The 19,028-nt window shown below is 60.3% G+C and overlaps 1 protein-coding gene across 1 annotated transcript in view; it reads right to left on the reverse strand.

Annotated features, from left to right (window-relative positions):
* Window positions 1-8,227: 8,227 nt before the first annotated feature.
* LOC149125310 (transcription factor RelB-like) overlaps window positions 8,228-19,028 on the reverse strand; it is a 63,451-nt gene continuing 52,650 nt past the window's right edge. Inside the window, exons 4-5 of the mRNA XM_089336781.1 lie at window positions 8,813-8,984; window positions 8,228-8,739 (exon numbers count right to left, since the gene is read on the reverse strand). Coding sequence (XP_089192907.1) covers window positions 8,649-8,739; window positions 8,813-8,984 — 263 coding nt within the window. The 3' untranslated portion in view covers window positions 8,228-8,648. The remainder of the gene's footprint in view (window positions 8,740-8,812; window positions 8,985-19,028) is intronic.

Raw genomic sequence — 19,028 nt, forward strand, 5'->3', positions numbered from 1 at the left:
TGCTGGGAGGCTGGGGTTGAGCGTCCCTGCAAGTGGACATCTGGTCTGCTCCCCACCCAGTCTCTTGTGCTCACTGCTCCGGGGCTGCTCCCCTGCGGGCCCCGGCCACTCTGGCTCCCTGCAGTCAGGCAGCACCTGCAGCTTCTCTCTCCTCAGGGCTGCACCGGCTCCTTGGAATGTTCTGCAGCTCCATGTGAAGCTTGGGATTTTTCCCATTTTGTTGGGATTTGATGAGGAAGTCACTGGCTCTGTGCATAGCTTTGGGTTGTAGAGACATTTTCACGGTTTTTAAAATAATAGGTTTTTTTTTTTTTTTGACAGGCAGAGTGGACAGTGAGAGAGAGAGACAGAGAGGAAGGTCTTCCTTTGCCATTGGTTCACCCTCCAATGGCCGCCACGGCCAACACACCATGCAGATCCGATGGCAGGAGCCAGGTGCTTATCCTGGTCTCCCATGGGTTGCAGGGCCCAAGGACTTGGGCCATCCTCCACTGCACTCCCTGGCTACAGCAGAGAGCTGGCCTGGAAGAGGGGCAACCGGGACAGAATCCGGCGCCCCTACCGGGACTAGAACCTGGTGTGCCGGCGCCGCACAGTGGAGGATTAGCCTAGTGAGCTACGGCGCCGGCCAAAATAATAGGTTTTGTGCTAGATGATTTTGCCCAACTGTAGGCTGACATAAGTGTTCTGAACATGTTATTTATTTATTTGAAAGAGTTAGAGGAGGAGAGACAGACACACACAGAGGTCTTCCATCCACTGGTTCACCTCCCAGATGACTGCAATGGCCAGAGCTGGGCCAAGATGAAGCCAGGAGCCAGGAGGTTCCTTCAGGTCTCCCACGTGGGTGCAGGGGCCCAAGGACTTGGGCCATCTCCCACTGCTTTCCCAGGTGCATTAACAGGGAGCTGGATTGGAAGTGGAGCAGCCAGGACTTGATCTGGCACCCATTTGGGGTGCCGGAGCCACAGGTGGGGGCCTCACCCACTGCACCAGAGCGCTGGCGCATCACTGGGGTTTTAAAATATTTTCCCGGAAATCCATGCAGTTTCCGCAGACTTTTTCAATCTGTTTGCACCAGGACAGGTTTATGTTTCGATTGCATCTCCCGCCAACTTGAGGAAGCAGAGGTGCAGGAGGTGGGTGAGGCGGCTCTGGCTGGTGACGTGGCACCAATGCACCCAGAGGACGCCACTGAGTGGGCAGGGCCAGTGGCACCCAGCAGAAGTCAGAGGCAGAGAGAGAGAATGGAGAATGCGGTCCATCAGCTGGTTCATTTCCCAAATGGCCACAGTGGCCAGAGCTGTGCTGAACCAGAACCAGAGCCAGGAGCCTCTTCCAGGTCTCCCACGTGGGTGCAGGGGCCCAAGGACTTGGGCCATCTTCCACTGCTTTCCCAGGCTGTAGCAGAGAGCTGGATAGGAAGTGAAGCAGCTGGGACTTGAACCGGTGCCCATCTGGGATGCCAGCACTGCAGATGGAGGCTTTCCCCGCCATGCTACAGCGCCAGCCCTGGGGATGGGTTTTGACTTCTTGAGAGCTGCACGGGGCACTCAGGCTTCTTCCCACTCTGGCGTCCTTCTCGTGGTGCAGTTACCCTGCATGTGTCCGTGCTGCTGCCTGCATCAGAAATCCACCCTCTGTACCGTGGATCTGCCCACGGCTGGGGCCCACCCACAGCACCCACCCCTCAGCACCAACTGCACACTGCAGATGTCCAAGGCACCCACAGAGTTGCCAGCCAGTGTCCGTCCACTGCCCCATGGTCAGCAGCTCCCCATTGGCACCCTCACACACACTGACATTCCAGGGGTTGCCGCGTGGCTCTCCCATGGCCTTCTGGGTATATGGGGTTGGGGGGGGTTTGGTGAGGCAGTGATGTCGAGGGCCCAGGCTGCCAAGGATGCCACAGGGAACAGAGATGAGGGTGGCCAGTGTGGGTCCTGGCGCTGGCCCACGTTGGCCAGGGATGCTGGCCAGTCCCTCCTGGGATCCCACCTACTCTGAGTGAGCCAGGCTCGGATCCAGCTCCCTGCAAGCCCCCTGGACTTCCAAGGTGTTGCAGGAGGGCCGCTGAGCAAACTGAGCAATAAATGCAAACATAAAAATGCAAAGATAAAAAATAAAATGCAAACTCCAACTTTTCCCCTGAATTACTGAAGCTGTTTTCATATTTTCAGCATTTTTTGCTCCTAGGGTTCATTTTCTTCACACATGACCATCATTCATTAAAATCATTTTCTTTTTCTTTGAATTGGATTGCTTAAGCTATTTTAACAAAAATAAAATGAACATGTAAGTTTGGAACTACTTATGGGGTTTTCATTCTTTCCCATTGATTTATTAGTCAATCTCTATGCTTATGTCATATTGTCTTGTTTATTGTTATGGTTTTTCATGAAGTTAGATAGTACAGAACCTCAACCTTGCTTTTCCTTTGTAAGAATGCTTTGCATAGGTTGTTTATTTTCTCATATGAATTTAAAAAATCAGTTATCAAATTCTAATGAAAGAGTTCTGGGATTTCTATTTGGATTGCTTTGAATCCACATTAGTTAGGAGATAATTGATAATTTAGTCTATGGTGTTATTTCTCCATCTATCCTAACTTTATTTTCTATGACCAATGTGTTTTCACTTTCTATGTGATGTCTTGCATATATTTTATTAATATTAAATGTATTTCTTACCATTTTGTTATTTGATGCATTTAAATAATTCTTATTAAATTATAATTTAATTATTTATTGATATTACGTAAAATGCAATGGTTTTTATAAATAAATCTAATATCTTGTGACTGCCAAATTTATGTATTCACTTTGATATATCTATACCAAGAAGCATGCCATCTATTACATTTCAGGATGGAGGTGGACATTCGTCCCAGTGGTTAAGATGCTAAGACTCTCGATTCCACATCAAAGTGCCTGGGTTCAGGTCCCAGTTCTGTTTCTGACTTCAGCTTTCTGATAAGATGCATCCTGGAAAGGAGCAAGTGATGGCTCAGCAAGTTGGGTCCCTGCCATCTACATGGGAGACCTGAATTAAGTTCTCTGTCCCTGGCTTCTTCTGGCCCAGCCCCAGCCATTGCAAGCATTTGGGAAGTGAACAAGTGGATGAGAACTCCATTTGTCTGTCTCTGTCTCTCTGCCTCTCAAATCAATCAGTAAACAAAAATTTAAAGCCATAAATCCCTGTATAGACAGAGAACATTTTCTTTATTATTTTGATCTTTTTAAACTTATTCAGACTTATTTCAGATTATAATATTTGATTGCAAAAATAGAAGTCCTGGATTCATCTATTTACTTTTATCTCATCAGGATTTTGTTTTTGCAATGCATCATTAAAGATAGAATATCAGTGGTCTTGATTATTTTGACAGTCTCTGACGATGATTATAGATGTGGTTGGAATTTGCTCTACTATTTTATGATTTGCTTGTTCTTCATCTTCTTTTTTTGAGTCCTTTTCCTTCCTTCCTATTTTTGATTTATTTTAGTAGATTTTTGGCATTACCTTTTGTCTACTGCCTTTTTAGCTACACTGCTTATATTAATTTTATTGAGCACTCTAATGATTTCAATATGCACTCCGAACTTTTAATTATTTCTGTGATTTAATGCTGTACTATTTCATTTTAAATGTGGAAACATTGCAATACTGTAACTGCATTTTCTGCACCCCTATCATTTATGGTAGAGTGTCTATAGTTATTATACATAAATACTCTATAAACTCCACAAGAAAATATAGTTGTTTTTGTATTAAACAACGCTATGTATTTTAAAGAAAATTAAGACAAAAGGATCTTTTGTAGATATCCAGATATTTATTATATGAGTTTCTTCTTCCCCTCTTCAAGGTGCACATTTCTATCTGGCATTATTTTTCTTTAGCCTGAAAGATTTCCTTTTAGCATTTCTTACATTATAGGTCCACTGGAAATGAACAATTTCAATTTTCTTTTCTTTTAAAATGTCTTCCCTTCACTTGTATTCAATATTTTCCCTGGCCATAGACTTTTTGACTCAATTATTTTCTTTCTTTTTTTTTTTCTGACAGGCAGAGTGGACAGTGAGAGAGAGACACAGAGAGAAAGGTCTTCCTTTGCCATTGGTTCACCCTCCAATGGCCGCTGCAGCCGGTGCACCGCACTGATCCGAAGGTAGGAGCCAGGTGCGTCTCCCATGGGTTGCAGGGCCCAAGGACTTGGGCCATCCTCCACTGCACTCCCTGGCCACAGCTGCCGGCCCCCAGCCCCTTTCTACTCCCAGGGTCACACCCAGCCCTGCTACAGGGTCAGGGAGGCGGGCCTCATTGCGGGGCGTTTCCGGCGGGAGGCCCCCCCGCCTCGGCCCTCCGACTGCTCCGCGCTTCCTCCTTTGCGCTGGGCCCCGCCCCGGTCCCGTCCTCCCGCGTAGGCCCCGCCCCCTCGGCCCTCCCACTGCGCCGCGCTTCCTTCTTTACGCTGGGCCCAGACCCTGTCCCATCCTCGCGCGCAGGCCCCGCCCCCGCGGGCAAGGCCCCTCCCCCTCGCCTACCAGAGCCCCGCCCCCTGGTCAGTCTCAGGGTCAGGCCCCGCCCACTTCTGGCTCCTCGCTGGGAAGCCTCGCCCGCACCTAGGGCCGTACCCTTCTCCTACTCTGCGGCTTTCTCCCCCGAGCGCAGCGTCTCCGCACCGCCCCCAGCGTTCCGCGGGAGCCCCCCAGCCGTCTCCCAACCCGGGCTCCGCTTACCCAGGGCCGCCAGCTCCGGCGCAGCGGGCTGTCTGGCGACGCGGCGACTCGGCATGGCCTGGCCAGCAGGGACGCGCGGCTCGGAGGCCGGCCCAGACTCAAGCGCGCACGCGAGCTGTCCCGCGGACGATCGCGGCCCGGACGAGCGGCGCAGGGGCTGGGGCCGCAGGCGGGGCAGGACGCGCGGCGCCCGAGACTGCTGGGGGCGCCGGGCCTGGTCGTCAGGCGGGCCCGGGGGCGGGGCGGCGGAATTCCCAGGCGCCGTCGGTCTCGCGCCCATTGGCCCGCTCGCCGCGGTGACATCAAGGCAGGGGAACGGGAAAAACCTCCGTGCGTCACGTGACCCGGGGGCGGGGCCGGTCGGGAAGAGGAGGCGGGGCGCTGCAGAGGGGCCGAGGGGGCTTCGCCCACCGCCCATTGCCGGCAGAGACCACTGAGGCCACGGGCCGGGTTTCTGCGTGAGACGGGAGCCTGGCGCTTCTCCTGCCCGGGGCTTCGCAGCCGCTGTCCGTGGTGGTACAAGCGTAGGCTGGGCACGGGCTCTGGGACTTGCGCCCCGCCCCTGGTGGTCTCCAGTGCCTGGACCACAGCTGTACATGGCCTTGGGTGGGCCCCCGGGAGCACAGGGACATCAGTGACATCTGGGAACCGTGCGCCCAGCCTCTGAGCACAGGGGCTCCCGGGGACCCGCACGTAGGGCAAGCGCCCGCATCCCGCGTGGCCCGTGGGTGGCGTTTGGGTGTTCCAGCTCGTCACTGCGTTGTCCAGAGTGGGCCAGCCTAGGCTAACTGAGCCCCGTGTGAGCCGTCGCCTGCCCTGGACCCTGGGCACAGCACTCCCCAGGCCGGCTCTGGCAGTGGACTGAACGTGGCTCCCAGCCCTTCAGGCCCTGGAGAGAGAGGTACAGAGCGGCCACTGTCTGCAAAGGGCCGGCCGGTGACCACGCCATGCTCAGGCCCTGGCCGGCCGGGTGCTCTCACTCCGCTGCCCAGGAACAGCCAAAGCCGGGGCACAATGACCAGCGTGGCTGTGCTCCAATAGGACCTTTTCTTTTTTTGTTTTTATGGGGACACTGGGACACTCCCATTGCACATTGGAGGGCCTGGGGTCCAGCCCTGGCTCTGCTTTAGATTCCAGGCTCCTGTTAAGGTGTGCCCTGGGAGGAGCAGCAATGGCTCAAGTACAGGGGAGACCGGCCCTGGGTTTTAGGCTCCTGGCTGGGGCCCCACCCTGGCAGTTGCAGGCATCTGGGGAGTGAACCAACAGGTAGCTCTCTGGTTCTGTTATCTGCCTTTTAAATGGATATACATTGTGAAATGTCCTTTCTACACATGAGACAGTATATGCTTTTTTATTTTTTAAATATTTATTTATTTGAAAGGCAGAGTTACAGAGACGCAGAGGCAGAGAGAGAGAGAGAGGTCTTCCATCCGCTGGTTCACTCCCCAGATGGCTGCAATGGCCAGAGCTGTGCCGATCCGAAGCCAGGAGCCAGGAGCTTCTTCTGGTCTCCCACGTGGGTGCAAGGGCCCAAGGACATGGACCATCTTCTACTGCTTTCCCAGGCCATAGCAGAAAGCCAGATGGGAAGTAGAGCAGCTGGGACTCCAACTGGCACCCACATGGGATGCCGGAGCTGCAGATGGAGGCTTAGCCCGCTACACCACAGCGCCAGCACCAGTGTTGGCTTTGGGTTGTTTTCAACCCCACACAGAGTAACATCAAGTGCGCTGGAAAAAGCAAACCATTACTGTGCTTAGTCTACAGCCTGGCTCGTGGTAAGGAGCCACCAAGGAGGCTCCCATGATGACAAACCCAGGTGCGCCCATGGGTCCCCTCTGACCCACGTGCACGTCTGGTCCCCTGAGAGGACAGGTCAATATCCTTGGCACTCGGGGTTTCTGCTGGGCTGTGCACATGGACTCACAGCCCAGGAGCACTGAGCGCACCTGGTGTCTGCACTGCAGGGACTGTGCTTCCGCAGGTCTGGGGAGGCGCCGTCCACTCGCCTGCTGGAGCCCCTGCTCTGTGCTCGGCCGTGCACCTGGCCCCGAGGCAGCTCGGCCACATCCTCATGGGTCTGTCCTGTGCAGGCTGACCCGCACGCAGTGATGACCCTCAGTGGGGGAGCTCACAGGAGCACCTGACTCAGCTTGAAGGTCAGGGGAGGCTTCCCGGAAGAGGCGGCACTGGAACTGCGACCTGGAGGGTGCGCAGGTGTGGAGTGGTGAGCCTAGGGCGAGTTCAAGGTGCAGGGGAGCACTTGGAGGTGAAAAATTATGCCAAGACTGGGTGGGTGTGGTTAAGAAGCCCCACCCCCCTCCCCTAAGGTTGCTCAAGGGTTAGAAGCCAGAGCTCTCATGACGACCCCGGGGCCATGGTGGGGTCAGGGCAGGGGCTGGCCGGGCCATGCCCGAGCTTTACAAAGTCACCTCCAGCAGTTGGACACACGGCCAGCACTGGCAGGAGACAGTGAGAGGCCTGGCAGAGGTGTGGGGCAGCCCAGGGGCCTTGCCAAACTCCTGGGTGCTGAAGGAAGGGGCTGCCTGCGAGGCCCACACCCCGCACCAGAGCGCGCTGGAGTCCCAGATGCACCACTTCCAGCGCGATTTCCTGCGGATGCACACCCGGGGAAGGCACAGATGGCTCGAGCGCTTGGGCCCCTGCTGCCCCCATGGAGACCTGGATGGAGCTCCTGGCTCTTGGCTTTGGCCTGGCCCAGCCCTGGCCATTGCAGGCATCTGGGGCGTGAGCCATAGGTGGAAGGAGATCCTCTGTCACTCTGCCTTTCAAGCAGATGAGATTAAAACTAAACAAACAAAAAGGTTGGAAAGTTTGGGCCCAGGGCTGTGGGGGAGGAGCCGGGGCAATGTGGCCGGTGAGGTGGGGTGGCCCAATAGCCCATGGCATCCAAGCTCCGAGGGAACTCAGCGGCCAGGGGCCATGTAACACAGGCGAGGAAGCCAGCAGGAGGGAGGTGGCCGCACTGGCCCCCTCCACTGGTCTGTGGGCTCCCTGCCTGGCTCCACGGGGAGCCTGCAGGAGCCTGGGGGGCCTCAGCACAAAAGCCTCCTTCCTTGGCTGCAGGGCCCCGCCCTCGGAGTGCAGGCCAGGGCGCTCACCCTTGAAGGGGGGGTGTGGCCAGGCACTTGTGCCCCAGGGGGCCAGGTCCCAGTCCAGGGGTGCCCACAGCTCACACGTGTGGCAGACCTGGCTGCCCACCACGCTCCCAGCCCTGCTGGAGTGCGGGAATGGACCTTGTGGTGGGCGTGTGCTGCTCTGAACTGGGCCCCGGCTGTGCCCGAGCAAGAAGCTCAAGGCAAGCAGTTCGGGGGCTTCTGGGAACTGGGGACTGGGACGAAAGGGCCCTCGAGGGCTGGAGGCTGCAGAAGTAGTGAAGGGCAAGGCTGGGCACAGGGGCCCGCCCCCTGCAGGGTTCCTGCCCAGCGAGCAGCCCAGGAGGGGAGGGGCTGAAATTAAGTTAAACACCATATGAATTTATTAAATCCACACTGTTAAAGGGCGGCGGTGTACAGGCAGGGGCGCTCGGAGACGAGGGACAAGATGATGGACAGCCGAGGGCACCTGGAGGGGCCCCAGCACCGCCCCCGCCCAGCCCACTCTGGCACCACCCTGTTGGCTTCCCCATGATTGTGGCAGGGCAAGATGGCTGGGAACACAGAGGACAGACGGCCCCCACCACCGGCGCGCCCTGGGCCCTGACCCCATCTGTCCAGGGAGGTGGCGGGGGAGGGGGAGCGGAGGCCAGGGAGGCAGGTGCTTTCACCAGGAGCCTGGGAAGGCGGGGACCATGGCACCTAATCCTTCCTGTCCTCAGCTGCCTTCGCAGGGGCTTCCTGGGGCTCCTCGCCGGTGGAGGCAGGGGCGGCTGTGTCATCCTGCCCATCATCCTGCCCACTTATGCCCAGCTCCTTCACCCTGGTGGGGTCGACGCACTAGATCCACTGCTGGTAGAGGTAGATGAAGAAGACCAGGTCTGCGGGGAGATGGGGGAGGTGGTGTGAGCGCAGGCAGAAAGCCAGGAGCCCCCGCCAGCCACTGGTCCTCACCGTCCCTCAGGCAGCCGATCCAGCACATGACGGGCGGGCATCTTGATGATGAAGGCAAACAGGTCCTCAATGAAGGTGTTGAGGGCCTTGTGGGTGAGCATGCGCCAGGGCAGGTGGGTCATGGACCTGAGCTTGTAGTTGATGAAGAGCTGGGGCGTCATGGTGATGAAGCCTGTGGAGAAGACACCTGTGAGCAGGGGGCGGGGCCTTCTCACCCAGCCCCTCCCACGCCCTCCACCACACTCACACCTGCCTCTGCCACTGCCAACACCAGGGCCCGCTGACCTACCTCAGGGCCTGTGCACTCGCTCTGCCCATCAACAGACCTGGGCCTGGCTCCCTCCCTGGCATCTTGGGCTCAGCCTCTCCTCTGAGAGGCTCCAGGCTGCCCCTGCTGTGCAGCCCTCACTCTGCCCCACCCCACCCCACCCCCACCCCTGCCATGGCACTCCCCTGTCTGCTTGCTGCTGCTCTGGTTTCCCACAAGACAAAATGTTGCCAAGGACGAGGACAGAAACGGACCGTCTTGTCCTCCTGCTCGGGGCCGGCCCTGCCTCCCACACTGGATGTGAGTAGACTTTGAGCCCACTCAGGGCTGGCCCTGTTTCCACACTGGACTGTGAGTGGATCATGAGCCCCCTCAGGGCCGGCCCTGTCTCCCACACTGGACGAGCCCACCTGCCCCACCCGGCCCTCACCAAAGGTCACAGCCAGGTCTGTGCTGTGCTGCGCCGATACCGCCTCCTCCGGCTCCTCAACCACACATGGGGCTGGCGGGCACCCTCAGGCACCAACGAGGCATGGGTTCTGCTCCCCGACCTGGGGTCCCTCCAGCGCCCCACCTGAATGCCCCCCAGGGGAGCCCCCAGCCACACCCTGGAAGCCCTGGTCTCCCTCGGGCACTGCTCCAGCAGTCAGCAGGGCCAGCTCTGCACTCAGTGTGCGAGGGCTCACCAGGCCACAGCGGTGCCTGTCCACCCACTCCCTGGGCCCCGTGGAGGCAGCGGCTTGGAGACAGGCTCCGGTGAGGGTGGGTGGACCCGAGGGGCAGCGCGACCTTTCAGTGGCTACGCCTCCTCGTGCCCCACTTCTCATCTGGACAGAGCCCCCCCCCCCCCAGCTCCAGGGGCAGAGTTTAGTGAGCTGGTGCCCATTGGGACAGAGCCACAAGCACCCTGAAGACACCTGGGAGAGCCCCAAGCCCACAGAAGGCCACATGGGACAGAGCCTCCTGGCCCACAAAGCCCACCTGGGACAGAGCCCCCTGCCCCACCAAGTCACCTGGGACAGAGCCTCCTGCCACCATAAGCCCAGCTGGGACACAGCTCCCTACCCAGCCAAGCCAACCTGGGACAGATCCCTTGCCCCTCTAAGCCCAGCTGGGACAGAGCCCTCTGCACTGACACGCCAACCTGAGAAAGACATACCTGCCCCCCATAGCCCACTTGGGAAAGAGACCCCTGCCCCATTAAGACCACCTGGGACAGAGCCCCCTGCCCCGCCAAGCCCACTTGGGACAGAGTCTCCTGCCCCACTAAGCCCACTGGGACAGAGCCCCCAGCACCCTGAGGCCCACCTGGGACAGAGCCCCAAGCCCATAGAAGGCCACCTGTGACAGAGCCTCCAGGCCCATAAAGCCCACCTGGGACTGAGCCCCCGGCCCCGCCAAGTCACCTGGGACAGAGCCCCCTGCCCCTCAAGACCAACCTGGGACAAAGCCCCCTGCCCGCCTATACCCACATGGGACAGAGCCTCCTGGCCCACTAAGCCCTCCTGGGACAGAGCCCCCTGCCCCGTCAAGACAACCTGGGACACAGGCCCCTGCCTGGCAAGTCACCTGGGACAGAGCCCCCTTTCCCCTGAAGCCCACCAGGGACAGGACAGAGCCCCTGCCCCCAAAAGTCCACCTAGTACAGAGCCCCCTGCCCCCGATACCCACCTGGGACAGAGCCTCCTGTCCCATAGAGCCCACCAGGGACAGAGCTCACTGCCCTGCTAAGCCCACCTGGGTCAGATCCCCCAACTTCCAGAAGCCCACCTGGGACAGAGACCCCTGCCCCACGAAACCTACCTGGGAGAGAGCCCCCTGCCCGCCTATACCCACCTGGGATAGAGCCTCCTGGCCCACTAAGCCCTCCTGGGAAAGAGCCCCCTGCCCCGTCAAGACCACCTGGGACACAGATCCCTGCCCGGCAAGTCACCTGGTACAGAGCCCCCTGTCCCCCGAAGCCCACCTGGGACAGCCCTTTGCCAACAGAAGCCCACCTGGGACAGAGCCCCATGCCCCGCTAAGCCCACCTGGGACAAATCCCCCAACCCCCTGAAACCCTTCTGGGACTGAGCCCCCTGCCTCACGAAGCCCACCTGGGACAGAACCCCCTGCCCCACTAAGGAGACCTGGGACAGAGCCCCGTGCCCCCAGAAGCCCACCTGAGACAGAACCCCCTACACCCCGAAGCCCACCTGGGACAGCATTCCCTGCCCCCCCTAATTGCAAATGGGACAGAGCATCCTGCCCCATTAAGCCCACCGGGTACAGATCCCCCTACTCCCCGAAGCCCACCTGGGACAGAGCCTCCTGCCCCCCTATGCCCACCTGGGACAGAGGCCAAAGCCCACAGAGGGCCACCTGTGACTGAGCCTCCTGGCCCATAAAGCCAAACTGGGACACAGCCTCCTGCCCCCCTAAGCCCACCAGTTAGAGAGCCCCATGTTCTCCGAAACCCACTTGGGACAAAGACCCCTACCTGCCTATACCCACCTGGAACAGAGCACTCATCTCCAATGAGCCCGCAAGGGACAGAGCCCCCTGCCCCCCGAAGCGGAACTAAGACAGAGTCCCCTGCCTCACTAAGCCCACCTGGGCCAGAGCCCCCTGACACGTGAAGCCCACCTGGGACAGAATCTCCTGCCCCGCCAAGCCCACTTGGGACAGAGTCTCCTGCCCCACTAAGCCCACATGGGACAGCCCCCAGCAACCTCAAGCCTACCTGGGACACAGCCCCAAGCCGACAGAAGGCCACCTGTGACAGAGCTTCCTGGCCCATAAAGCCCACCTGGGACAGAGCCCCTGCTCCCCTAAGCCCACTGAATACAGAGCCCCCTGGTCCCCGAACCCTCCTGGGACAGAGCTCCATACCCACCTATAACCACCTGGGACAGAACCCTCATCTCCAATGAGCCCGCCTGGGACAGAGCCCCCTGCCCCACTAAGCCCACCTAGGACACAGCCCCTTGCCCCTGAAGCCCACCTGGGACAGAGCCCGCTGCCCCGCCAAGCCCACTTGGGACAGAGTCTCCTGCCCCACTAAGCCCACTGGGACAGAGCCCCCTACACTCCGAAGCGAACCTGGGACAGAGCCCCAAGCCCACAGAAGGCCACCTGTGACAGAGCCTCCTGGCCCATAAAGCCCACCTGGGACAGAGCCCCCTGTCCCGCCAAGTCACCTGGGACAGAGCCTCCTGCCACCATAAGCCCACCTGGGACAGACTGCCTTGCCACCAGAAGCCCACCTGGGACATAGCTCCCTGCCCCGTCAAGCCCATCTGGGACAGAGCCCCCTGCCCCCCAAGACCAACCTAGGACAGAGGCCCCTGGCTGCCTATACCCACCTGGGACAGAGCCTCCTGGCCCACTAAGCCCTCCTGGGACAGAGCCCCATGCCCTGTCAAGATCACCTGGGATACAGGCCCCTGCCCGGCAAGTCACATGGGACAGAGCCCCCTGCCCCCCGAAGCCCACCTAGGACAGAACCCTTTCCCCCAGAAGCCCACCTGGGACAGAGATCCCTGCCCTGCCAAGCCCTCTTGGGACAGAGTTTCCTGCCCCACTAAGCCCACATGGGACAGAGCCCCCTGCACCCAGAAGCCCACCTGGGACAGAACCCCAAGCCCACAGAAGGCCACCTGTGACATAGCCTCCTGGCCCATAAAGCCCACCTGGGACACAGCTCCCTGCCCTGCCAAGCCCACCTGGGACAGAGACAACTACCCCCCGAATCACACTTGGGACAGAGCCTCCTGCCCTAATAAGCACACCAGGGACAGAACCCCCTGCCCTGCCAAGCTCACCTGGGACAGAGCTCCCTGCCCCACTAAGCCCACTTGGGACAGAGCCCTCTGCTCCCCTATGTCCACCTGGGAGAAAGCCACTGGCCCCGCCAAGGCCACCTGGGCCATAGTCCCTACCCCGCCAAGCACCCCCAGGACAGAGTCCCCTGACCCGTGAAGCCCGTCTGGGACAGAGCCCCTGCCACGCCAACCACCCCTGGGACAGAGCCCCTGCCCTCTGAAGCCCACCTAGGACAGAGCTCCCTGCCCCATTAAGCCCACTTGGGACAGAGCCCTCTGCTCCCCTATGTCCACCTGGGAGAGAGCCACCTGCCCAGCTAAGGCCACCTGGGCCAGAGTCCCTGCCCCGCCAAGCACCCCCAGGACAGAGCCCCCTGTTCCACGAAGCCCATCTAGGACAGAGTCCCTGCACCGCCAAGTACCCCTGGGACAGAGCCCTGCCCTCCAAAGCCCACCTAGGACAGAGCCCCCTGGCCCCCAAAGCCAACATGGGATACAGCACCCTGCCCCCCCTATGCCCACTTGGGACAGAGCACGCTGCCCCACTAAGCACACCTGGGAGAGAACACGCTGGCCCCCTATGCCCACTTGGAACAGAGCCTCCTGTCCCACTAAGTCCACCTGGGACAGAACCCCCAGCCTGCCTATACCCACCTGGGACAGAGCCTCCTGGCCCACTAAGCCCTCCTGGGTCAGAGCCCCTGCCCCATCAAGACCATCTGGGACACAGGCCCTTGCCTGACAAGTCACCTGGGACAGAGCCCCCTGCCCCGTTAAGCCCACAGTGTACAGAGCCCCCTACTCTCTGAAGCCCACCTGGGACAGAGCCCGTTGGTAAACTAAGCCCACCTGGGACAGAGCCCTTGCCCCAAGCTGATCTGGGACAGAGTCACCTGCCCCTCTAAGCCCACCTGGGACAGAGACCCCTGACCCGAAGCTCACCTGGGACAGAGAAGCTTGCCCCCAAAAACCCACCTGGGAAAAAGCATCTTGCGCCCTGAAGCCCACCAGGAACACAGCCCCCTGCCCCACTAAGCCCATTTGGGTCAGAGCCTCCTCCCAACTAAGCACACCTGGGCAGAGCCCCCTGCCCCTGAAGCCCACCTGGGAAAGAGCCCAGGGCACTGCCAAGCCAAACTGGGATAGAGCTCCTTGCCCCGCTAAGCCCACCAGAAACTGAGCCACCTGCCACCTGAGGCCCACCTAGGACAGAACCCCCTGTTCCACTAAGACCACGTAAGACAGAGCCCCCTGCACCTCTAAGCCCACCTGGGACAGAGCCCCCTGATCCCCGAAGCCCACCTGGGACTGAGCCCCCTGCACCTCTAAGCCCACCTGGTACAGAGTCCCCTGATCCCCAAAGCCCACCTGGGACTGAGCCCCCTGCCCTGCTAAGTCCACCTGGGAAAGAACCCCTGACCCTCTATGCCCACCGGTGACAGAGACCCCTGCCCCCCGAAGCACATTTGGGAATGAGCCCTCTGCCCTGCGAAGCCCAGCTGGGACAGAGCCCCCTGTCCCCGAAGCCCACCAGGAACACAGCCCCCTGCCCCACAAGCCCACCTGGGACAGAGCAGCAAGGCCCCAAAAACCCACCTGGGAAAGAGCATGCTGCTCCCTGAAGCCCACCTGGGACTGAGCCCCCTGCCCTGACACGCCAACCTGAGAAAGAGATGCCTGCCCCCCATACCCACCTGGGACAGAGCCCCCTGCCCTCCTAACCCCACTTGGGACAGAGCCTCCTGCCCTACTAAGCACACCTGGATGGAGCACCCTCTCCCCGAAGCCACCTGGGAAACAGCCCGGGGCACTGTCAAGCTCCCTTCCCCCCATCCCCATTTGGGAGAGAGACACCTGCCCCCCAAAGTCCACCTGGGACTGAGTGCCCTGGCCACCAAGCCCACCTGAGACAGAGCACCCTGTCCCCTGAAACCAACCTGGGACTGAGCCTCTGCCCACTAAGCTCACCTAGGACAGAGCCCCTGCCCCCTGAAGCCAATCTGAGACAGAGCCCCCTGCTCCGCCAAGCCCATTTGGAACAGAGCCCAAAGCCCACAGAAGGCGGCCAGGGATAGAGCCTTCTGGCTCATAAATCCCACCTGGGACAGAGCCTCCTGCCCCATCAAGCACACCTGGGACACAGCACCCTGCACCACCAAGTGACCTGGGAAAGAGCCATGTGCCACCATAAGCCCACATGGGACAGAGCCCCTGCCACCAGAAGCCCAACTGGGACAGATCCCCCTGCCCAGCCAAGCCCACCTGGGACAGACCCCTTGTTCCTCTAAGCCCACCAGGGACAGAGCCCCCTGCCTCCCAAAACCCACCTGGGACAGAGACCCTGTCCCCTGAAGCCCACTTGGGACAGAACTCCTGCCCCTGAAGTCCACTAAGGACTGAGCCCCCTGCCCCGCTATGCCCATTTGGGAGAGAGACACCTGCCCTCCAAAGCCCACCTGGGACTGAGCCCCCTGTCCCACCAAGCCCACCTGGGACAGAACTCCCTGCCCCACCAAGCCAACCTGGGACAGAGACAATGCCCCCCAAAGCCCACCTTGGACAGATCCCCCTGCCCCCCTAAGGGGGGCAGAAGGGACAGAGTAGTGCAGAAGGGACAGAGCCTTCTGTACTACTAAGCACACCAGGGACAGAGCCCCCTGACCTGCCAAGCCATCCTGGGACAGAGTCCCCTGCCCCTCCAAGCCCACCTGGGACTGAGCCACTTGCCTCCCAAAAACCCACTGGGAATAGAGCTCCCTGCCCCACTAAGCCCACTTGGGACAGAGCCCTCTGCTCCCCTATGTCCACCTAGGAGAGAGCCCCCTGCCCTGCGAAGCCCATCTGGGACAGAGCCCCTGCCATGCCAACCACCCGTGGGACAGAGCCCGTGCCCTCCAAAGACCACCTAGGACAGAGCTCCCTGCCCCATTAAGCCCACTTGGGACAGAGCCCTCTGCTCCCCTATGTCCACCTGGGAGAGAGCCCCTGCCCTGCTAAGGCCACCTGGGACAGAGCCCCTGTCCCGCCAAGCAGCTCCAGGACAGAGCCCCCTGCCCCGCGAAGCCCATCTGGGATACAGCCCCCTGTCCGCCTATGCCCACTTGGGACAGAGCACCGTGCCCCACTAAGCCCACCTGGGAGAGAGCCTCCTGCCCTGCTAAGGCCACCTGGGACAGAGCCCCTGCCCCGCCAAGCACCTCCAGGACAGAGCCCCCTGCCCTGCGAAGCCCATCTGGGACAGAGCCCCTGCCACGCCAAGCACCCTTGGGACAGAGTCCGTGCCCTCTAAAGACCACATAGGACAGAGCCCCCTGCCCCCCTAAGCACACCTGGAATAGAGCCGCTGGCCTGCCTATACCCACCTGGGACAGAGCCTCCTGGCCCACTAAGCCCTCCTGGGACAGAGCCCCCTGCCCCCCTAAGCACATCTGGAATAGAGCCCCCTGCCTCCCTATACCCACCTGGGACAGAGCCTCCTGGCCTACTAAGCCCTCCTGGGACAGAGCCCCCTGTCCCGTCAATACCACCTGGGACAGAGGCCTCTGCCTGGCGAGTCACCTGGGACAGAGCCCCCTGTCCCCAGAAGCCCACCAGGGAAAGAGCCCCCTGCCCCGTCAAGACCATCTGGGACACAGGCCACTGCCCGGCAAGTCACCTGGGACAGAGCTTCCTGCCCCATTAAGCCTACTGGGTACAGAGCCCCCTACTTCCCGAAGCTCACCTCGGACAGAGCCCCCTGCCCCCCATGCCCACCTGGGACAGAGCCTCCTGCTAAACTAACCATTCTGGGACAGGACCCCCTGCTCCTGTAGTCGACTTTGGACAAGTCACCTGCCCCTCTAAGTCCCCCAGGAACAGAGCCCCCAGCTCCACTAAGCCCACTTAAGGCAGAGCCCCCTGCACCTCTAAGCCAACCTGGGACAGAGACCCCTGCCCTGCTAAGCCCACCTGGGAATAAGCCCTCTGCCCCCCCAAGCCAACCTGGGACAGAGCCCCCTGCCCTGCTAAGCCCACCTGGGACAGAGCCCCCTGACCCCACAAGCCCACCTGGGACAGAGCCCCCTGTCCCCTGAAGCCCACCTGGGACAGAGCAGCCTGCCCCCAAAAACCCACCAGGGACACAGCCCCCTGCCCCGCTAAGTCCATTTGGGACAGAGACACCTATGGCCTGAAGCCCACCTGGAACTGTGCCCCCTCCCCTCCCAAGCCAACCTGAGAAAGAGACGCCTGCCCCCAAAGCCCACCTGGGAAAGAGCCCAGGGCACTACCAAGCCCACCTGGGATAGAGTCCCTTGCCCCGCTAAGCGTACCTGAGACTGAGCCACCTGCCTCCCGAAGCCCACCTAGGACAGAGCCCTCTGTCCCCTGAAGTCCACCTTGGACAGAATCCCCTGCTCCACTAAGCCCATGTAAGACAGAGCCCCCTGCACCTCTAAGCTCACCTGGGACAGAGACCTCTGACCCCGGAAGCCCACTTGAGACTGAGCCAACTGCCACCTGAAGCCCGCCTAGGACAGAGCAATGTCCCCCGAAACCCACCTGGTACAGAATCCCCTGCTCTCTGAAGCCCACCTACAGAGCCCCATGACCCCCAAAGCCAAGCTGGGATAGAGCCCCCTGCCCCACTATGCCCACTTGGGACAGAGCCTCCTGCCCCCCTAAGCCCACCTGGGACACAGCCCCCTGCCCAGCCAAGCCCACCAGGGACAGAGTCCCCTGCCACCATAAGCCCACCTGGGACTGAGCCCCTTGCCTCACGAAGCCCACCTGGGACAAAACACCCTGCCACCTGAATCAACCTGGGACATAGTCCCCTGCCGCCTGAAGCCAACTTGGGACAGAAACACTTACCCCACTAAGCCCACCATGGACAGAGCCCACTGCCTCCCCCCCCCCCCCCCCTTAGCCCAACTAGGACAGAGCCCCTTGCCCCCTGAAGCCCATCACGGAAAGATCCCCTGCTCCCTGAAAACCACCTGGGAAAGAGCACTCGGTCCCCGTAAGCCCACCTAGGACAGAGCCTCCTGCCCCCCGAAGCCCACCTAGGACAGAGACTCCTGCCCCCCGAAGCCCACCTGGAACAGAGCCCTCTGCCCCAAGAAGTTCACCTAGGACAGAGCCCCTGTCTCCTTAGCCCACTTGTGACTGCCTCCCTAAGTCAACCTTGGACAGATCCCCCTACCCCGAATACCACCGGGTAAAGTCCCTGCTACACGAAACACACCTGGGACAGAGCCCCCCTACCCGCCTATAGCCACCTGGGACAGAGCCATCTGCTCCAGTGAGCCTGCCTGGAACAGAGCACCCTGCCCATGAAGTCCACCTGGGACAGAGACCCTTGCCCCACTAAGACCACTTAGGATGGAGCCCCTGCCCCCTGAAGCCCACCTGGGACAGAGACCCCTGCCCCGCCAAGCCCACTTGGGACAGAGCCTCCTGCCCCCCTAAGCCCACCTGGGACACAGCCCCTTGCCCCACTAAGACCACCTAGGATGGGGTCCCGTGCCCCTTGAAGCCCACCTGGGACACAGCCCCTTGCCACCCGAAACCCACCTGGGACAGAACACCCTGCTGCCTGAATCAACCTGAGACAGTCCCTTGCCCCCTGAAGCCAACTTGGGACAGAAACACTTACCCCACTAAGACCACCAGGGACAGAGCCCACAGCCCCCTTTAGCCCAACAGGGACAGAGGCCCTGCACCCTCAAGCCCACCCTAGAAAGATCCCCTGCACCCCAAAAACCACCTGGGAAAGAGCCCTCGGTCCCCCTAAGCCCATCTAGGACAGCGTTCCCTGCCATGGTAAGCCCACCTGGGAAAGACCCCCCTGCCCCGGAAGCACACCAGGTACAGAGCCCACTGCCCCCTGAAGCCAACACGGGACAGAGCCCCCTGCCCTGGAAGCCCACCAGGTACAGAGCCCCCTGCCCCCTGAAGCCCACCTGGGACAGTGAGCCTGCCCAAGAAGCCCACCTAGGACAGAGCACCCTGTCCCCTTAGCCCACTTGAGACAGAGCCCCCTGCCCCCAAAGCCAACCTGGGACAGAGGCCTCTGCATCCCGAAGTCCATTTGGGACAGAGACCCTTGTCCCGCCAAGCCCACCTGGGACAGAGCCTCATGCCCCACTAAGCCCACCTGGGACAG

The sequence above is a fragment of the Oryctolagus cuniculus genome, chromosome 7 (assembly GCF_051225735.1).
Source record: "Oryctolagus cuniculus isolate XC-2025 breed Fujian yellow rabbit chromosome 7, ASM5122573v1, whole genome shotgun sequence".
In the NCBI taxonomy this organism is placed as follows: Eukaryota; Metazoa; Chordata; class Mammalia; order Lagomorpha; family Leporidae; genus Oryctolagus; species Oryctolagus cuniculus.